The 16,631-nt window shown below is 35.6% G+C and overlaps 2 protein-coding genes across 2 annotated transcripts; one reads left to right on the plus strand and one right to left on the minus strand.

Annotated features, from left to right (window-relative positions):
• The first annotated feature begins 5,409 nt into the window (after positions 1 to 5,409).
• On the plus strand, positions 5,410 to 8,373 carry LOC137731396 (transcription factor WER-like). Its single transcript, XM_068470506.1, has 3 exons — positions 5,410 to 5,527; positions 5,695 to 5,824; positions 7,968 to 8,373. The coding sequence occupies exons 1-3, from the start codon at positions 5,410 to 5,412 to the stop codon at positions 8,371 to 8,373; spliced, it is 654 nt and encodes a 217-aa protein (XP_068326607.1).
• A 2,689-nt stretch (positions 8,374 to 11,062) lies between these two features.
• Positions 11,063 to 14,904, minus strand: LOC137731028 (carbonic anhydrase 2-like). Its single transcript, XM_068470078.1, has 9 exons — positions 14,746 to 14,904; positions 14,450 to 14,511; positions 14,024 to 14,158; positions 13,836 to 13,884; positions 13,567 to 13,683; positions 13,184 to 13,237; positions 12,534 to 12,619; positions 11,759 to 11,864; positions 11,063 to 11,444 (listed from the first exon to the last, which is right to left on the minus strand). The coding sequence occupies exons 2-9, from the start codon at positions 14,500 to 14,502 to the stop codon at positions 11,280 to 11,282; spliced, it is 765 nt and encodes a 254-aa protein (XP_068326179.1). The 5' UTR covers positions 14,503 to 14,511; positions 14,746 to 14,904; the 3' UTR covers positions 11,063 to 11,279.
• Positions 14,905 to 16,631: the final 1,727 nt, after the last annotated feature.

A 16,631-nucleotide genomic window follows, 5' to 3' on the forward strand; every position in this document is an offset into this window, starting at 1 on the left:
AATTTTTATATCAAAAATTTGCCATTCACAAACCTCAATAATTCTAATCATTGTTCTAAAAATTCCCGTCTAGTGCCGCCTATGCGTTAGGCGGTTGGCCACTACCCCGATTAATGCCTAAGCGTTTGAAAATTTAGAAAGAGCACCTAGTCCTGTTGAGGCACCCGCCTAGCCTGTCCAGACATGCCTAGACACTGGCCTGACTGCGACTCACTTGGATAGAAAATAGATAACTTTCATTTTGCATTATTTTTTTTAATAAATTGTAAGAAACTTGTTGAATACTAAAATGAAAACAAATTATATGCTTGTTCCCCATGTTTTCATTATGTTTCAATACTTCATAATATATATCTCATTCTATTTTGTAATTTATTATATATATTTTAAGTATAAACAGACACTTATTTACATGAAATATAACATATTTACTTAAATCCGCCTAGTCCACTTAGGCGTCCGCCTAGCCGCCTAAGCGCTAGGCCCCAGCCCACCGTCCGACTAGCACCTAACGTCTTTTAGAACTTTAATACTAATTGTACACATAGTTGGAGCAGTAATTTTAGCTGTTGGGTTTTATACCGTAATATGGGGAAAAACAAAAGAAGAGGAGGCTGCAGGTGAAGAATACTCCGATGTTCATGATAGCCCAGAATCGCCATCTGGCCATGACGCAGCCCCGTTACTACAAAACCATATTACTGACAAGGTTGAGATCAAATAATAATCGAAAATGTGCACAACTTTTGGAATGTTAGGGTCCGTTTGATACAGCTGCATGTATATCACAGCTTTATAATTCTCACTTCCCTACGGGACTGTTCTGATTTTAAATTCTCAAGTGCTGATGTTTAATTCACAAACTATATGCCAAAAAGAACACTCTGATTGCTGAATATTACAACTGGAAAATGGGATTTCTTACAAATGCCCTGGTTTGCATATTTTGGTTTGAATTTCCAACAATCAATCCTCCATTTGTGGCAATACATCATAAGGTGTGCTACTTTGCATATTGAGTGTCTGGCCGTGTCATTAGGATGGGCAGTTGGAGAAACCCAAATCATTTAACTTTTGGTCCCTCAACGGGTTTGCTTAACTAGGACAGGTCTTATATGTTGAAAGTAAAAACAACGTGGAATAGTTTTTGATGTACCGCCTTATACATTTCTTCTATATCTCTCTTAACATTGTTCCTCCACTCTTCGTCATCTCTCCTTTCAACCATACTTTCTCTATATCTGAAGCATGAAGAATCAAAAGTTCAACGCTATAAACGAAAAACCAAATAGTCATCGAACAATATTTTAATTTTTAGTAAGAAATAAGAACGAAAATGGTAAGTACGCAACTTTTGTGTGTGTGTGCGCGTGTTCCTAATATTAGTGATATTGGAACGCAAGAGCTCACCATATATAAGACCTGGAATACATGGTGAATTTTTGATATTTTATTTTGGTACTAAAATGGTGCGGTTTTTTTTTTTTTTTTTTTTTGAAACTAAAATGGTGCTGTTTTAACCGCGAGATAATTCATTGAGAAAAATGTGGGCAACAGTCATGGCCAGGACGAGTACAATGATTCGTGTTTTAGCCTTTAAGGCATGTACGACGAGAATTCATTGCAATTCAAAAACCAAAACAGATCGATGATGTCCACATATTATATACGTATTGGTCCACTGTAACTGGGTAGATATTGAAATATATGCATGCCTTCGGTTAGCTACTGCTATAAATAAACGATGGAGTAAGATTTTCTTCTATTTTATTCTCATTCTCTTCTTTTTCTTCGTCTTATAAATTGTTTTTTGTTTTTTTTTTATTATTAAAAAATTAGAACAAAACGTTAATCTAATTTAACTGTATATAACCGTTCAAATAAGAAGAGAAAAAAGAACAAAAAAAGATTAAAAGAGAAAAAATCCTCCTTCATGAATAGCTACTCCGAAGCCTCTCAAACGGTGATTGACTATTCCACATCAGCTAGACAGTTTGCTTTTTCTTTTAATCCCTTGCGATATAACGGTGGAAGTTTTACAGCGGTCTTTCATCAATTAATCTCTGGGCAGCAGAACATAAATGTTGTACCAGAAACATGCACAGTATATGGCTTTATTATTACTCTGCTGATGATACCCCAGCTAATTGTTTGAACAACATTTACTATGCGTTAATTGATCATGACTTCACAATGACCGATCTCCAATATATATCAATCCCAGTTTATACTCTGACAAGAATGATATGAAATAAGGTCACCATTAACAACCAGAACGACGTATCTCCTCCGTATCTCCTCGAACCCCACGCCACCCCCCCCCCCCCCCAAAAAAAAAAAAAAAAAGTGACGGTAAATTAGTCACACAATTTAGGTAAAAAATTTGAAACTTAAGAGCATTCTCAAAAGATATGTTAAATTTTAAATATCAAAATAATATTTGATGGTTTATATGTTTTGTACAATATTTTGCTTCATTCGATATGTTAAATAATAATGTCATTTACTAATTTTTTTTAAATCTTTTTATGTATTCCAATGATTAAGACAACCAATCAAATAATTGAAAAATATAACAAAATTTATTATATATTATATTAATTTATTAAAAATTTATTTAATAAATTTGACATATGCTGTCAAATTTGAGAGCAAAAGGTTTTGCCTTCAAATGATTCAGCGCCACATAAGAAATTGAAGGCTCGATTGGAGAGAGTTCGTTGCCATTTTTACTGTTATATATTTACGTGACAGTTTTGACATTTCCCTTGTAGATGCTCTAAAATGCTATATTATTAGTTCAAAATGTCACCAATAATTAAGTTATGAGGAGGACTCTAGCATATTTGGATTGGCAATTCCTGCCTCTCTTTCAACTTTCAAGGTTGTGCTAGCGTGGATTGTAGAAATCAGGTTAACAAATAATAAAAACCAACTAAACATATGAAAGCAACAAAAGGGAGAAAAAATTCTTTGATACCGGATGCCAATTATCCATAGACCACAATAATCATACTACTCTCAAAGTAATAGAGAGATCTTTTTCTAGTTAGACTTCTATCAATACAATGAAAGAACCATCCTTTCCTATTTGTTTGTCGTACGCGTGTAAATGTCAATCCAAAATTAATTGGTATCTGGTCTTGCCTCAGTAAATTAAACTTCAATGGTAAAGCTATTTGTACCAAATTTTCAAGCAAGTCACACCTTGTACTTAGTGGTTGATTCAAGATTCAAATCATGGGTGTTAAAGGTTCAATTTTTTAGATAGAAACAGAGTGCGAAGCATACAAAGAAAAAAAATTCAGTTTATTAGGCATTTCGTTGAACACTTGATTAGTGATATCGAGAGAATGTTTCGAGTGTTGTCCATGCAACCTATCGAGATATGCTCAGCAGATATCACATCAAATACTTAGTAGCTACAAAGGGACCCGTACAAAGATTCAAAGAGTCCTCAGAAGACATTCACATGTATAATTTCTGAACTCCAAATGATCTTGGGATCACCTAAGTCCCAATATGCATCCACCTCTGCTTGGACTAGTTTACGTGGTTTATGATATATGCTTTCTAAATGTGATCCTTGTATCAAAAACTTCTCCAAAACTAGGCACCCCGACCAACGAATTTATGATTTCTGGGGAAATTTTTCGCCAAGTTTTTCACTGTGGAAAAAACAGATCGAGCAGATAGTACTACTATCTGCTGTGGCGTAGCACGTGAAACTTTCCCTTTAGATTAACCAGCACGTCAGTACAATTATTGTTACTATATTGCGCAAGGAATTGAAAAAAATCAACAACCCCTGAAGTCGTGGAAACATGCAATAGTAACAAGCTATGAAATTACGAAAACCAAGCCATGCATTAGGGTTTTTATACGGTACATGAGATACATTGATGTTTGAACGGTTAAATTATAATTGTCAAAATTCAACCATGCAAATTCAGTCCTGTACTGCACCAACACATCCCATATGTCCGCGCATTGTGAAGTATTCGCATGCATTAATGCATGGTTCTCACCGTTGAGGAAAAAAAGGACATATCCAGCAGTGGAAATGAATTGTGGGGACTTGAATATTATTGTTTTTTCCTGAAACAATAATATTGTTTCTTACTGATTTCAAATTTTCAATACCTCTGTATCTGTAGCCACTTGCATGGATCATATACGGAGCTGCCATGATGCTTCTTCCTGAAAACTGGTCATTTCAGTGAAGCTGCAGTATGATTAAGCAATCAAATTAAGTTTTTCATGTTCTTGGAATTTCATTTGTGCACGCGCGTTATTTTAGACAATCAAATAAATTAATGTTCATATTGGAAAACATTTTATGGCGTTTATGCTCTAGTTTAAGAAATAATCCTATATGCAACAACAGCTTTTCCAACTCTTCTGTCTTATATATTCCCACTTTCTCATGTGAGGTGAATCCTACATAAGTCTTACATGGTTGGTTTCTAATCTTGTAGGGCACACATCACGTAATGCGGGAGGTTTGAAAAATTCTTAATTTGTGGTTTGTCCTTCTACTTTCGCAGTCATACTTGAACGCACGTGAAATATTAACTTTGTGATACATACACTAAACTATTTAGACTCATCAAAGTAAAAACGAAATTTGACCAAAAGGCAATGATGTTCTATATGACACATGTTATTCAATTAGCGTGACTCTTAGCTAGCTCACATATTTAAACAACAATCGAGCACATTAACAAAACTCGTTTAGGTATTTCATCTAAACAAACAAGAAACATCATTTGAAAAATTAGTAAAAGGCCAACGATCGAGAAAGAACTTACGGGTTTGTAGATGCTGCTTTTTCTAACAGCTAGGCCACCCAAGTGGGTAGCTCTCTTCTTGGTCCTTGGACACAAGATCATGGGTGGGTCGACCACTCACGGCCAAGCAAGCTAGCTAATATTATGTATATTATAATTAAATAAGGGACCTTACAGAGGTTTATAAGTAAGTTGGGCTATTCTCTATATTTTATGGTGGAACCGTCTTTTTCTTCATGATATCAGAGCATGTTGTCCTACGTATGGAGCCCCAACGGCCACACGTGCTCCACCTCACTCCGTTGTGTTGTCCACGTGTTAAACTTGAAAAATTTGCCACGCTAAGGGACGTGTTGAGAATGAATCTCATATTGATGAGAAAATAGACCTTGTATGGGCTTATTTATTACTAGCTAGAATACAAAGATTTCCACTGCAGTCTGCAGTACTACTGCAAACCAGGAAATTAACAAGTTCAGTACTACATAATAATATGTATGTATATATATACCTGAATATACATATAATACGCAAACTATAACTTTCCTAAAAAATCCAAGCCCTCTGAGCCCTTTCGTTTGTCTCTTAATTTGTGTATTGCGAGTTTGCAACGGAAAAAATGGAAGCAGAATATGAGTACAAGAAAGGGTTATGGACAAAGGAGGAAGATGAGATTCTGCTAGACTACATAAGGGTACATAGAAGTGGCCGCTGGAACCGCATTCCTAAGGTTACCGGTAGGGCCCTCTGTATATATATGCATATGCTGCGAAAGTGTAGTGGTAACTTAAATTTGTATACAATATTATATTGTATATGTATAATGTTCATGAAGAAAGAAAGAACATATGTAGAAGTTGAGAGCTTAATTGTGAGTAATAATGATGATACTGTATCTGTGTAGGCCTGAAGAGGAATGGAAAGAGCTGCAGATTGAGGTGGCTCAACCATCTCAGCCCAGATGTGAAACGCGGCTATTTTTCTGAGCAGGAAGAAGACCTCATTATCAGACTTCATAATCTCCTTGGAAACAGGTTTCAAAGATATATATTTCTTCTATCTCCCTACTTTATTTAGCTTCATTTCTCCTTTTTTTCTCCCTTTGTGTTTTGGAGTATTCGTAAGACCTATTTATAAGTTAGGGTAAATTATACTTTCATACCTCAGGTTTGTGGTCTATTTCAATTTCTTACAATATCTTTAAAATATTTCAATTTCATACCTTAAAGTACTATTTTATTTCAAAATAATACATCCGTTACATTTTCCATCCATTGATCCGTTAAGTGCTGACGTAGCTGCCAACGTGGCACACCACGTGGCAAAAATAATAATTTTTTAATTAAAAAAAAAACCACCTGAATCTTAAAAAAGAAAAACTAAAACCTAGCTCCCCGCAACCCCCCCTGACCCACCTCCCTCTCCTCCACCCTTTTCACCTCCTTTCCCATCAAGAAACCCAGCAAACCCCCACCTTCCCCGAGCCCTTTCTCTTCTTCACCCCCATCCTCCCTTCTCTCATTTGTAACCCCACCCACCCTTAGCAAACCTAACTCCATCCAGACCATCACTAACCAAGCACCAAAAAAATTCAAATTTTGAAGGACAAAATTAAATGCATACCTCGTTGTCGAAGCCGACCGACTTGCCGTTGAGCAGGGCATGGATGGGGGAAGGAGAAGAGGGTGGGTGTTGCAGATGAGAGGAGGGTGGGGGTCAGGTTCTGGGCGAGGTAGGTCGCCTGGGTCGAGATCTGGGTTCTGGGCGAGGTTGGACGCAGGGAGTTAGGTCCCCGCGGGGAGGGAGGGTTGGGGGGGAAGCAGGGTGAGGTCTCTGGGGGAGGGGGAAGCAGGGTGAGGTCGCCGGGTGAGGGGGGGTGAAGTAGGGTGAGGTGGCGGGGGGGAGACATCGAGGTGGGTCGCACCGTGGGGGGTGCGGGCTGAAGGAGGGTCGGGGTTCTAGCTTGGTGGGTTGCCAAGAGGAAGGGGGAAGACGAGTTGGGCAGGTGTGGGTGGGGAGAAAAGGTTATGGGTTTGTGGGGGGTGGTTGCAGGGAGATGGGATGAGGTCTATTTCAATTTTTTTTTTTTTTTTTCTTTTCAATTTTTGAGAAAATTCAGGTTTTTAAAAAAAAATTAAAATTTTTTTTTATTTGCCACGTGGTAGACATTTGGCAGCCACGTAGCATATATGTGGCAGCCATGTCAGCATTTAACAGATCAATGGATGGAAAATGTAACGGAGGTATTATTTTGAAATAAAATAGTACTTAAAGTATGAAAATGAAATGTTTTAAAGATGTTGTAAGGAATTGAAATAGACCTCAAACATGAGGTATAAAAGTGTAATTTACCCTATAAGTTAACTCTGTGATGGATAAAACACAACACGAGGTGTTGTGTTACTTGTGTAGATCCCATGATAGAAGGTAGCGTGAGTCTAGTGTCTTAGTACTGCTAGTGGTACTTTGAGATCAAACTGTCATGTTATTGCGAATTAGTTTTATGGTGGAAACCTTAACTTTCTTCATAGTATTAAAGCAAGTTGTCTCACGTGTGAAGCCCAACGGCCACACGTACTCCACGTCACCTGATATGTGTTACCCACGTGCTAGCTAGACTTGAAAATTTGCTACATGTGAGGAGTTGTGTTGAGAGTATCAATCCCACATCGGGGAAATGAGTGACATTGCATGTGCCTATAAGTAACTTTCTCCATATCACCAATTGATTTTATAGTAGAACCTTAACTTTCTTTATAATGTGGGGAATAAGATAAAACTGAAATCTTCCGTAATCTCTACTAATTAATAAAACACTCATTGTCAATCAAAACTCTATGAAATTACCAATTAATCCTCTAATTAAAATAGAACATGAATAAGAAATATAAGACAGAAATGTAATTTCACATAACCAAATTTTGTTGTTTTTTTTTTCAAAGCCTCACATACATGTAATCCTAACATATCTCCAATTAAAAAAAAATAAAAAATAAAAAACTTCCCACTCTTACATTCTCTATCACTCTCTTCCTCTCTCATTCTATTTCAAAAACAAAAATAAAAACTTTTCTCACACACTTTGTGTGTGCCCATATGCTAGTTATATTTATTTCTTTCTTTCGTCGAACGATGTTGATAAGGAATCACTGGTTTAACTACTTAATTTGTGTAAAGGTGGTCTTTGATTGCGGGGCGTTTACCAGGAAGAACTGACAACCAAATCAAGAACTACTGGAATGCTCATTTGAGCAAAAAGCTTGGCGACATAAAGAAGCAGCATACACCTGGAAAACTTGTTGTTTCTACGTCTAAAGCTCACTCTTCTGCTACTCAAGAACTGGCAGGAGACAAACTAGTACACCAACACAAACTGCTCAAAGCGCGGTACTCGGACTCAACTTCCGGTATGAAAAGTAATAATCAAACCGCAAATTTGGATTCTAATGAAGAAGAAGAGATAGAATGGATGGCCAAGCATTGTACCGAGTTGCTTTCTTGTTCTAATTATGATAATTTGATTAGCTGGGGCATGGACGATATTCTGCAAGGATACCCTCTTGACTATTGTAATTATAATTAATCAAAATTCGAACTGGTTCTGGTTGATCAAAAGTTTGAGTTGACAAATGATTTGTTATGATCAATAATCTTCACTTATCTGAATTTTGTGCCACGAAAAATAAGATGAAATTTTAGCACTGTAAGCAAGACATAAATTGGACTCTTTCATCCAAATTTAGAAATTTCATACGCATGAACTTTATATATTTAAGGAGGAATGATAAACACACTCGATGAGGGATAGTGTTTTAGTGACAATCAAGCACTCATATGGTCCTTTTCACCCATGTTGGAGGCTTTCCCACCTCATTTCCCCCATTTTTCCCACGGCAACCTACCTAACTATTGACCAAAAAGAAAATGACAAACCCACTCTTTCTAACTTTTTGCTTCTCATATACCTTTGTTTAATTTTGGTATTTTCGTTTCATTTATTTAATATGATGACAAGAATACAAATGAGTGTTTAAGAAATTAAAAATTGTTGGTAAAATAATGTCTTTATATATTTTTATATATAAGCAATACATGGAGGAAACAATTGAACTCAAAAGTCAAAACCTCTTTTATACGACTCATCCCAGGATAGAACCTAATCTAATGAAGTGTCTGCCAAAAAAATGCACTAGTTGCACTTGTGATGATTAAGAAAACTGTCCTTAGAATCTGGAACCGTCCATTACAATATGTTACTTGGTTTGGATTAAGGATTTTTGTTTTTTGGATCAGGGAGCCATTGACTCGAGCTTAAAGGTCCTGCTTGGACTCGTTTTGGGTTGTCCACGTGCCACCGATGTTTTCTTTTAAAATAGTTTCTGGCTGTATTAAAATTTCAAAAATGTTTATTTTTAACATATATTTATACAATTTTTTTAATAAAAATTGGGTCTATATGCGTTGGTGAGTCTTATCTCTATTAAAAAATGATATAAATAAATACTAAATGTAATTTACTCTCAAGATTTTATCTCCATGCATTTACTGCTTGTGTTGCGTTGGGGTTGTTTTGGGCTCTTGCCACCAAATCACCATAATTTCCAACGAAAACGCAAAATGTAGGTTATACGGTTGGTTTACGGCTCTCAAATTTGATTTTTCATTGGTCTTGGCTTCACTTTTGAAATATTTTGTGGTTAAGTTTTTTTTAGGCAAATTATAAAGCTTATTGGTCAAATTATCCAGTGTGGTCTTTTAAGACTTTGGGTTTTGTGCAAAATTTATCAAATGGTCTCTTTTTAGTGAGATTAAATCTTTTGCACTTGAAATGGTGGGTGGCTTCTCTACAGCATCATTTATTGATTGACACATGTTTATGAACTTAACTTTTCTTAATTTTGTTATCATAAATCAATGTGTGTCAAACAATAATTGGGGCCACAAAAATGTCACATCCCTTTTGATTGTAGAAGATATTGATCTCCTTTTTAGTATAGTATTCCTAAAAAACTAGGACAATGTATTGATGCTAGAAAATAATAACTTAAATAAAATAAACTATATTCACACTGATTATGAGTTTACAAATATTATTAAATAATAAGTGAAAAGAGTTATAAACATCACTTATACTTAATAATCATATGCAGCTCAATCTTAAACAAGCAAACAAACAAAAAAAAAAAAATTCAAAAACCCTAATATTTAAGTTTCACTTGAATATATATCATCATTATTCATTATATATAAAAGTGGGAAGAAAATCGCGCCTTTCGCCTTCCCCAAAGCCGAATTACGTGGTCGTGCCATCACGTACACAAAGGGATCCCGCATATTGTTTTCTTGAATTCCTATCTGTGGTAACACTCGGTTCTCTTTGAAGTCATATAGGGCCGTTGTGTAGATTTGTTTGTGACAAGAAGTTTGCATTAATCCTTGTATAATCTCAATGTCATGTTTGTTTACATGGTATGAGCATTGAAGCCAGTGACTCCTACCTCGGTTTTAAACAAGAAAACCGAGATCGCTAACAGCTTCAAAATCGAAACAGTGTCGGCCTATATAGGTAATGGCGTGGCCAATGAAATCTCGGAAGGGAGATCTAATGGATCGGTGAGATTCGAGCTCAGCATGTTGGGTTATTTTAGGCTGCCATCGTATTGGACAAATCCTAACAGCTTTCGGGTGTATTGCAACCGAGTGGAGTTCCGATTTTCTCCGGGTAATTGGACCGGGACATTGACAGCGACGCGTCCCTCGACATCATGCAAGGGTGATCCGATAAATTAAAAGCTTTGTGTTATGTAATAGAGATCACCGTCGATAATTGGTTGCTATTTTGTTAATTTGGTTGGTAATTATGATAGTTTTTCTTTTCATTTATTTAGTTTGGTATCTCACATGCTTATGTTGTATAGAAAAACGAATTAATGCATGAAGTAAAGCCACACAAGCTGAGTTCTACCAAAATAATTCACAGAGTAGTGCTACACTTATCATCTATTTGCATCATCTTTTCAACAGAGGTAGGGTCATCAACACATGTAAGTCTCATCTCTATTAGAAAGATGCTACAAATAGATGGTAAGAATTTCTCATTAACTACTTATAAAATCATAACGGTCAGTTCCTTGTGTGTTTGGTCCTTGCTTTTGGTCTTTTGGTGGAAAGCAAACAAATTCCTAGTTTAGGGAAAGTCTTAAGATAAATATGTAAGATGAAATATTAAACCAGAATACAGCATTGCATAAAGTACATGGTAAAACGGTAAATTTCATCAGCGTTTGAAGCTAAGAAACATTGCTAGTGAAAATATAACTTTTTACATATTGCAATAAACCAGAATACAGCATTGCTATACTTATTTGATATTTCAACATCACACAAGCCATAAACACAATTATTTTGCCAAATGTTGTTCCAAAGAAGATGGACTGAGTTGAAATTTTTCAAGAAACGAAAGGAAGGTTTCTGGACAACGTTCGATGCTCACACAGTCAAATTAGGTGTAATTTTGAAATCAAGATCCCAGAGCTGGAAGCTGCCCTTGACGAAATTGTAATATCCACCTTTCAGACTCAGAGTCTTGTTCACCACCGCTTCTCTCACAAATGGATATGTCAGTAAGTTTCCCAATGAGATGTTCACGGACTCCTGCGTTTAAAACACAAGATGGTTGAACTTGGAAGAATCTTAATCAATCTAATTATGATGTCTGAACTTGGAATAATCTTAATTAATCTAATTAATCCAATTGGTATGCTAATGTGTTGCGTTTCAAAAAAAAATGCTAATTAAAAATGAGTCACCGCTTGTATATAATGTCATGTCTATCTTTCTCATCATGCGACTAGTGTAATAAGAGAGGCAAGTGCATGATTGTATACAATCGGTCATAGAACATACCGTCTCTTTAAGAGGAGCTATGATTTCTAGTTTTTTCTTTAATTTAGGCAATGCAAAGTTACCTTCTCCAAGTTGGTGCACTGCTCCGTGAAACTCAAACCACTGTATGCAGCTTTAATCTTGGTCTTTGCCGGTGAACAGATTTTCACCCAGCTCTCTATGAAGTCACTGAAAATTCAGTATACAAATGGAGGACTGTCATTGCATAAAACAAAATTATTCTAACTACAAATTAACTGGATGAGAAAATACTGGGGTTTCAAAATGGTATTTAAATACAGTAGCAAAACTGTAAAAGCTGTTTGCCTTGTGTACGGACAGTACGCTATTGCTAGATTTCAGAATGTTATTTAAAAGTCGAGTAACCTGAAACCGAAAGTTACAAAGAATTTCAAAGATGAATTGAAAAAAGCAAATAATCTGAAGCTGTCATAACCACTTTAATTATCCTTCTACTTGTAGCTTTATACAACTTTGTGGATGCCTCCAAGAACAATGGTACCACAGTCACTAAAGAATAAAGTCCTTCGTATTCGATCATTTCCGATCGAGTAGGACACGACACAAATCAAATATATTATATAGTAAATAGCAATAACTCCACATGGAAGGAGAAGCCAACAATTTTGGAAGTTCTAAAAGCCAAAATATATTAAAAAAATTAAAAATGTCTATCTGCAAATTAATATCCTTGATTATTCTTCATTCGAGTATCTGTACTTAAATTATCGTATTTAGAAGAGTTATTCAACTTTTGAATCAAATTAAAATCAGAAAGATGCAAAGTGTTGAAGGCTTTAAACCTACTTCTTCTTGATATGATAAGTGAAGGCTTACCTAGCAGTGGACCCATCATCTGGGATAGACATGAGCCCCTTTATACCTCCACAGCAGCTGTGTCCAATCACCAAAATATTCTCCACCTGAAGAAATGCATTTTCTCTTTGTTTAGTACTGGCAATAATTATACTTTAAGCTAGATTAAGAGAAAGAAAGATATTTCAAACGTAAAATACAACAAACTAAAGAGAATATCCTATCTATGAAGGCAATTTACCACTTATGAAATGCATTTTCTCTTTTAATTAAGTTTTCAAATGTAAAATACAACGAACTAAAGAGAATATTCTATCTATAGAGGCAATTTACCACTTATAAAATGCATTTTCTCTTTTAAATAAGTTTTAAACTACATTGCCAACAAAGTAGGTATAGTACTCAAACATAATTAATAATTAATATTCATCCTGCTTCTAAATCTGCAACTTTTGAAGCCTTTTCTTTCTGCCCCCTTTTGTTTTGAAGGGGTAACAACCGTAACATGATAAGGTGTGCAAGGAAAGGAACAAACCCAATGACTAGGTCACCATTATTGATTGAATCACAGAATAATATAAAAAAGGTTGAATATGAAAGTAGTGGTTCCAGACTCCAGTCAGAGTAAAAGCAAAGTTGAATATGGAAAGGAGTGGTCGTTTTACATTCACCTTCAGATGCAATACCGCATATTCAATGGCCGCCCCCATTCCCGAGTACTTTGTCTGCACCACCAACCCATTAGGTCAAATACAATACATAAATAAACCACCAACAAACTAAGCATATGGTTGATGGACCATGTTGCATTTTATACAGTTTTTGAAGCATATTTCATCATTTGATTTGATTCAATCACAAATCATGCGCAATTGTCGTGAAGGTTAAGCGCTGTTAGTTACGCTTAATTGTTCATGTCATGTATGCTTAGTTTTTTATATGTAAAAAGTCGTTTCTATTGGTAAATGAATTGCAGCTTGATAAGTTATCAGAAAAATGGAAGTGTTGAAGTGATAGATTAATAAATAACAAAAAAGGGTTTTGGTAGGCGAACCAGGTCATATGGAGGGACCATGTTAGCGATGTTTCGGACCACAAAGGCCTCCCCTGGTTGGAAATTGAGGATGTGCGAGGGGCAAACTCGGGAGTCTGAGCATGCAAATACCATAAACTGCATTTTCATAATACAACTTAATTAATTAGCTCAATAATGTAACAGATTTATTTATAATAATGTATAAATGCATATTATAATTAAATTGATTGATTATATAACTGATTTAATTTAAAAAATTAGAGCTTAATCATCAGTTCATCGCTGACCTTGGGACTTTGGCCTGTGGCCAGTTTGGCGTACAAATCAACATCTTTCCTGGAAAAGAATAACAAAGTTCAAGTCCTTCGTTCAGGTAATAAAGCACAAGTGTAGTTTGGGAAGTTTGACTTGGATCAGGAAAATGGGGAATTAAGCGAACAGAATATTCGAAGAGCATATTAACTTTGGAGCTTACTCGTATTTCTCCTTCTTGAAATGGGTGAACCCGGTTTTGATCCTCTCGACCGCGTCGGTCGAGTCAGCCGACGCCAGCTCAGCCGTTATCTGCTTGATCTTGGCGGCGGCGACGCCCTCGAGGTCAGCCTTTTCACTGTCAGAAAGCAACGGAAAAACAAGAGTGTCACTCTTAGAGGCCGTCAGATAACACCAAGGTGGGACCCACGGGTGATAGAGGGGATGATCCAAAGCCACTCCGAATGGGGCCCACGTAGCGGCAACAACAAGTGCCTGATTGGCCGAAACAGAAACGCGTCCGAGACGGACGGAAACGAAAAGGGCATAATGACAGAGAAGGACGGCTACGTTCAGGATAATTACAGGAAAGGACATTACAGATCGCGGAACTGGTCGTTTCGTGTTTGTCCGGGCAAGGAAAAAGTACCTTAGGAGCTTGGAAAGTCCGGCAATGGCATCCTCGTACGAGTCCTTCGCCATGTCTTCCTTCTGCAAATTCCCCAAAAAAAAAATCAACCAGTCAGAAACAAAGGCAATTTCAAAACTCTGAAGAGAAAATTTTTGAATTAAAAACCATACGATTCTGAAATTTAAAAAAAATAAAAATAAAAAAGGGTTCATTTCTTCAACGAATCGACGGATTGACATCTCAGAATTTGCATCATTGTGATTGGACGTGCGAGGAATCGAAGAAATTAAGGAGGAGAAGGTGTGTGTACGGACCTGCGGATCCGGCGTTTGGAAAATTCGAGAGATTTGAATTCTGAGCTAACGAGGATTAGAGGAGGAGGAGGGAGGAGGGTCTGTCAGTCACCAGAAGTTGGGCACTACTCACGTAAAGCTATGATGGTTTGGCATTTAAATTTTGATTTATATGGAATCGCAAATAATAATATTATATTTTTGTGGACTAATTGGGTTACGTACGACAAATTGGACAATAGGAAATGGACATGAAAGGAGGGGAGAACGCGTTGTTTTTTTTTTCGTACATGGTAAATTGCCGTGTGGTTGGGTGTACAATAGGTGTCATGGTCGAAAGGATTATAAGAATACAAATGGATATCCACAGTTCCATACATTCATTTTTACTTTCACATACTCTTTGTTAGTTTATGTCTTTGATTTTTCTTCAATTCATTCAATTTAACAGTCAAAATATAAAAAAATATGTGAAAAGTAAAAGGAGATGTATGGGTAACACACCCCACACAAAAAGGGAAAATTAATGCCTCTTTCTTTTAAGTTTTTAGTTTTAGGTTTTTGTTTTTGTATTTTTTTTTTTTTTTGAACATACGATATTATCTACACGAAGGGGAGGTGGTGGGCTTAGCCTCACAATGGACTAGCAATAATGTGGTTCAAATTCGTCTTTAGCAAAAATCGAACCTAAAACTTCTTACTTACAAGTAAAGAGAAGTATCACTAGACCGTAACAATAAATGGCCGATTTTTGTTTGTTAGAAAACAAAATATTGAGAATGACGAAGGGAGATGATGGAAGGGAGGAAGAAGAAATCAAGGATATTATATGACAGTGAAAATTATTTATACGTATGCATTAGGCTTGAATTTTTCTTTCTGTATTTTAGATGAATTTGTATAAATTATTGCTTATCTTGTTTTTGGTTTTTTTAGTTTTCTTTTTGGAGAAAAATATTTTTGATTCAATTATAGTTTTGATCATGAACTAAAAATCCATGAGTAGTAAGCTATGAACTCATCATACTGTAGAGCCATGATTTTTTTGAGTAACTCCTTTAGAATTTCTATCTCTAATCCCATAGTTAAAACCTTTTATTTAAAATAAAAATTCTAATAATGTTACCCAAAATGACTATATTATGACAAATTCATTGACTAATAGTCATATATAAGTGCATGAATCAAAATTACAATAGGGCGAAAATTTAAAATGTTGTAACTTTGTGTGGCATTCTATGTTTATTTCTTTCACATTACTTCTATTATCTTTCTTTCATCATTCATCATTTCTCTCCCATTCATTTTATTTTCTTCTTTTTTATTTTTTTTCCAAAAGGTAAACATTCATTGTATTTTCTTAATCTTATAACACGCCGATTACCATAAATTGTTTATAGATTGAGTTTTTTTTTTTTTTTTTGGGTTAAATTGTTGAATGTTAGGAGGAATAGATGAGGATTCAGCTTACGCCAGAATGCATAAACATTATGATTTTCCACTAGTGTGGTAAAACGCCGTTTGCAACATAGATTAAGCATTGTTTGCACACATTATAGTATTTTTAATGAAATACTAATTACAAGGTTACAAATTTTAAGATGGTAGGCAAACAAGAACTTTGAAAGTAAATTAGATGATTCAACTGAACACAAAAAAATTAGAGACCACTTGGTAACCATTTTATTTTCGCTTTTTTTTTAAATAAAAAAAACTGAAAACTTCTTCTTTTTTTTTTTTTTTTACAAAAGATGTTATTTATAGTATAGGGGTGTGGGAGTGGGCACACTAGGCTAAGACCTCTCAGTTACAAATGAAGATGAATATCACTAGACTGTAGTACTACTTTCTTAAATTTTCAAAATTTGGTATTGAGTTTTTACATTTTGGTGTATTTTCAATTTTTA

The sequence above is a fragment of the Pyrus communis genome, chromosome 4, assembly GCF_963583255.1.
Source record: "Pyrus communis chromosome 4, drPyrComm1.1, whole genome shotgun sequence".
Taxonomy (NCBI): domain Eukaryota; kingdom Viridiplantae; phylum Streptophyta; class Magnoliopsida; order Rosales; family Rosaceae; genus Pyrus; species Pyrus communis.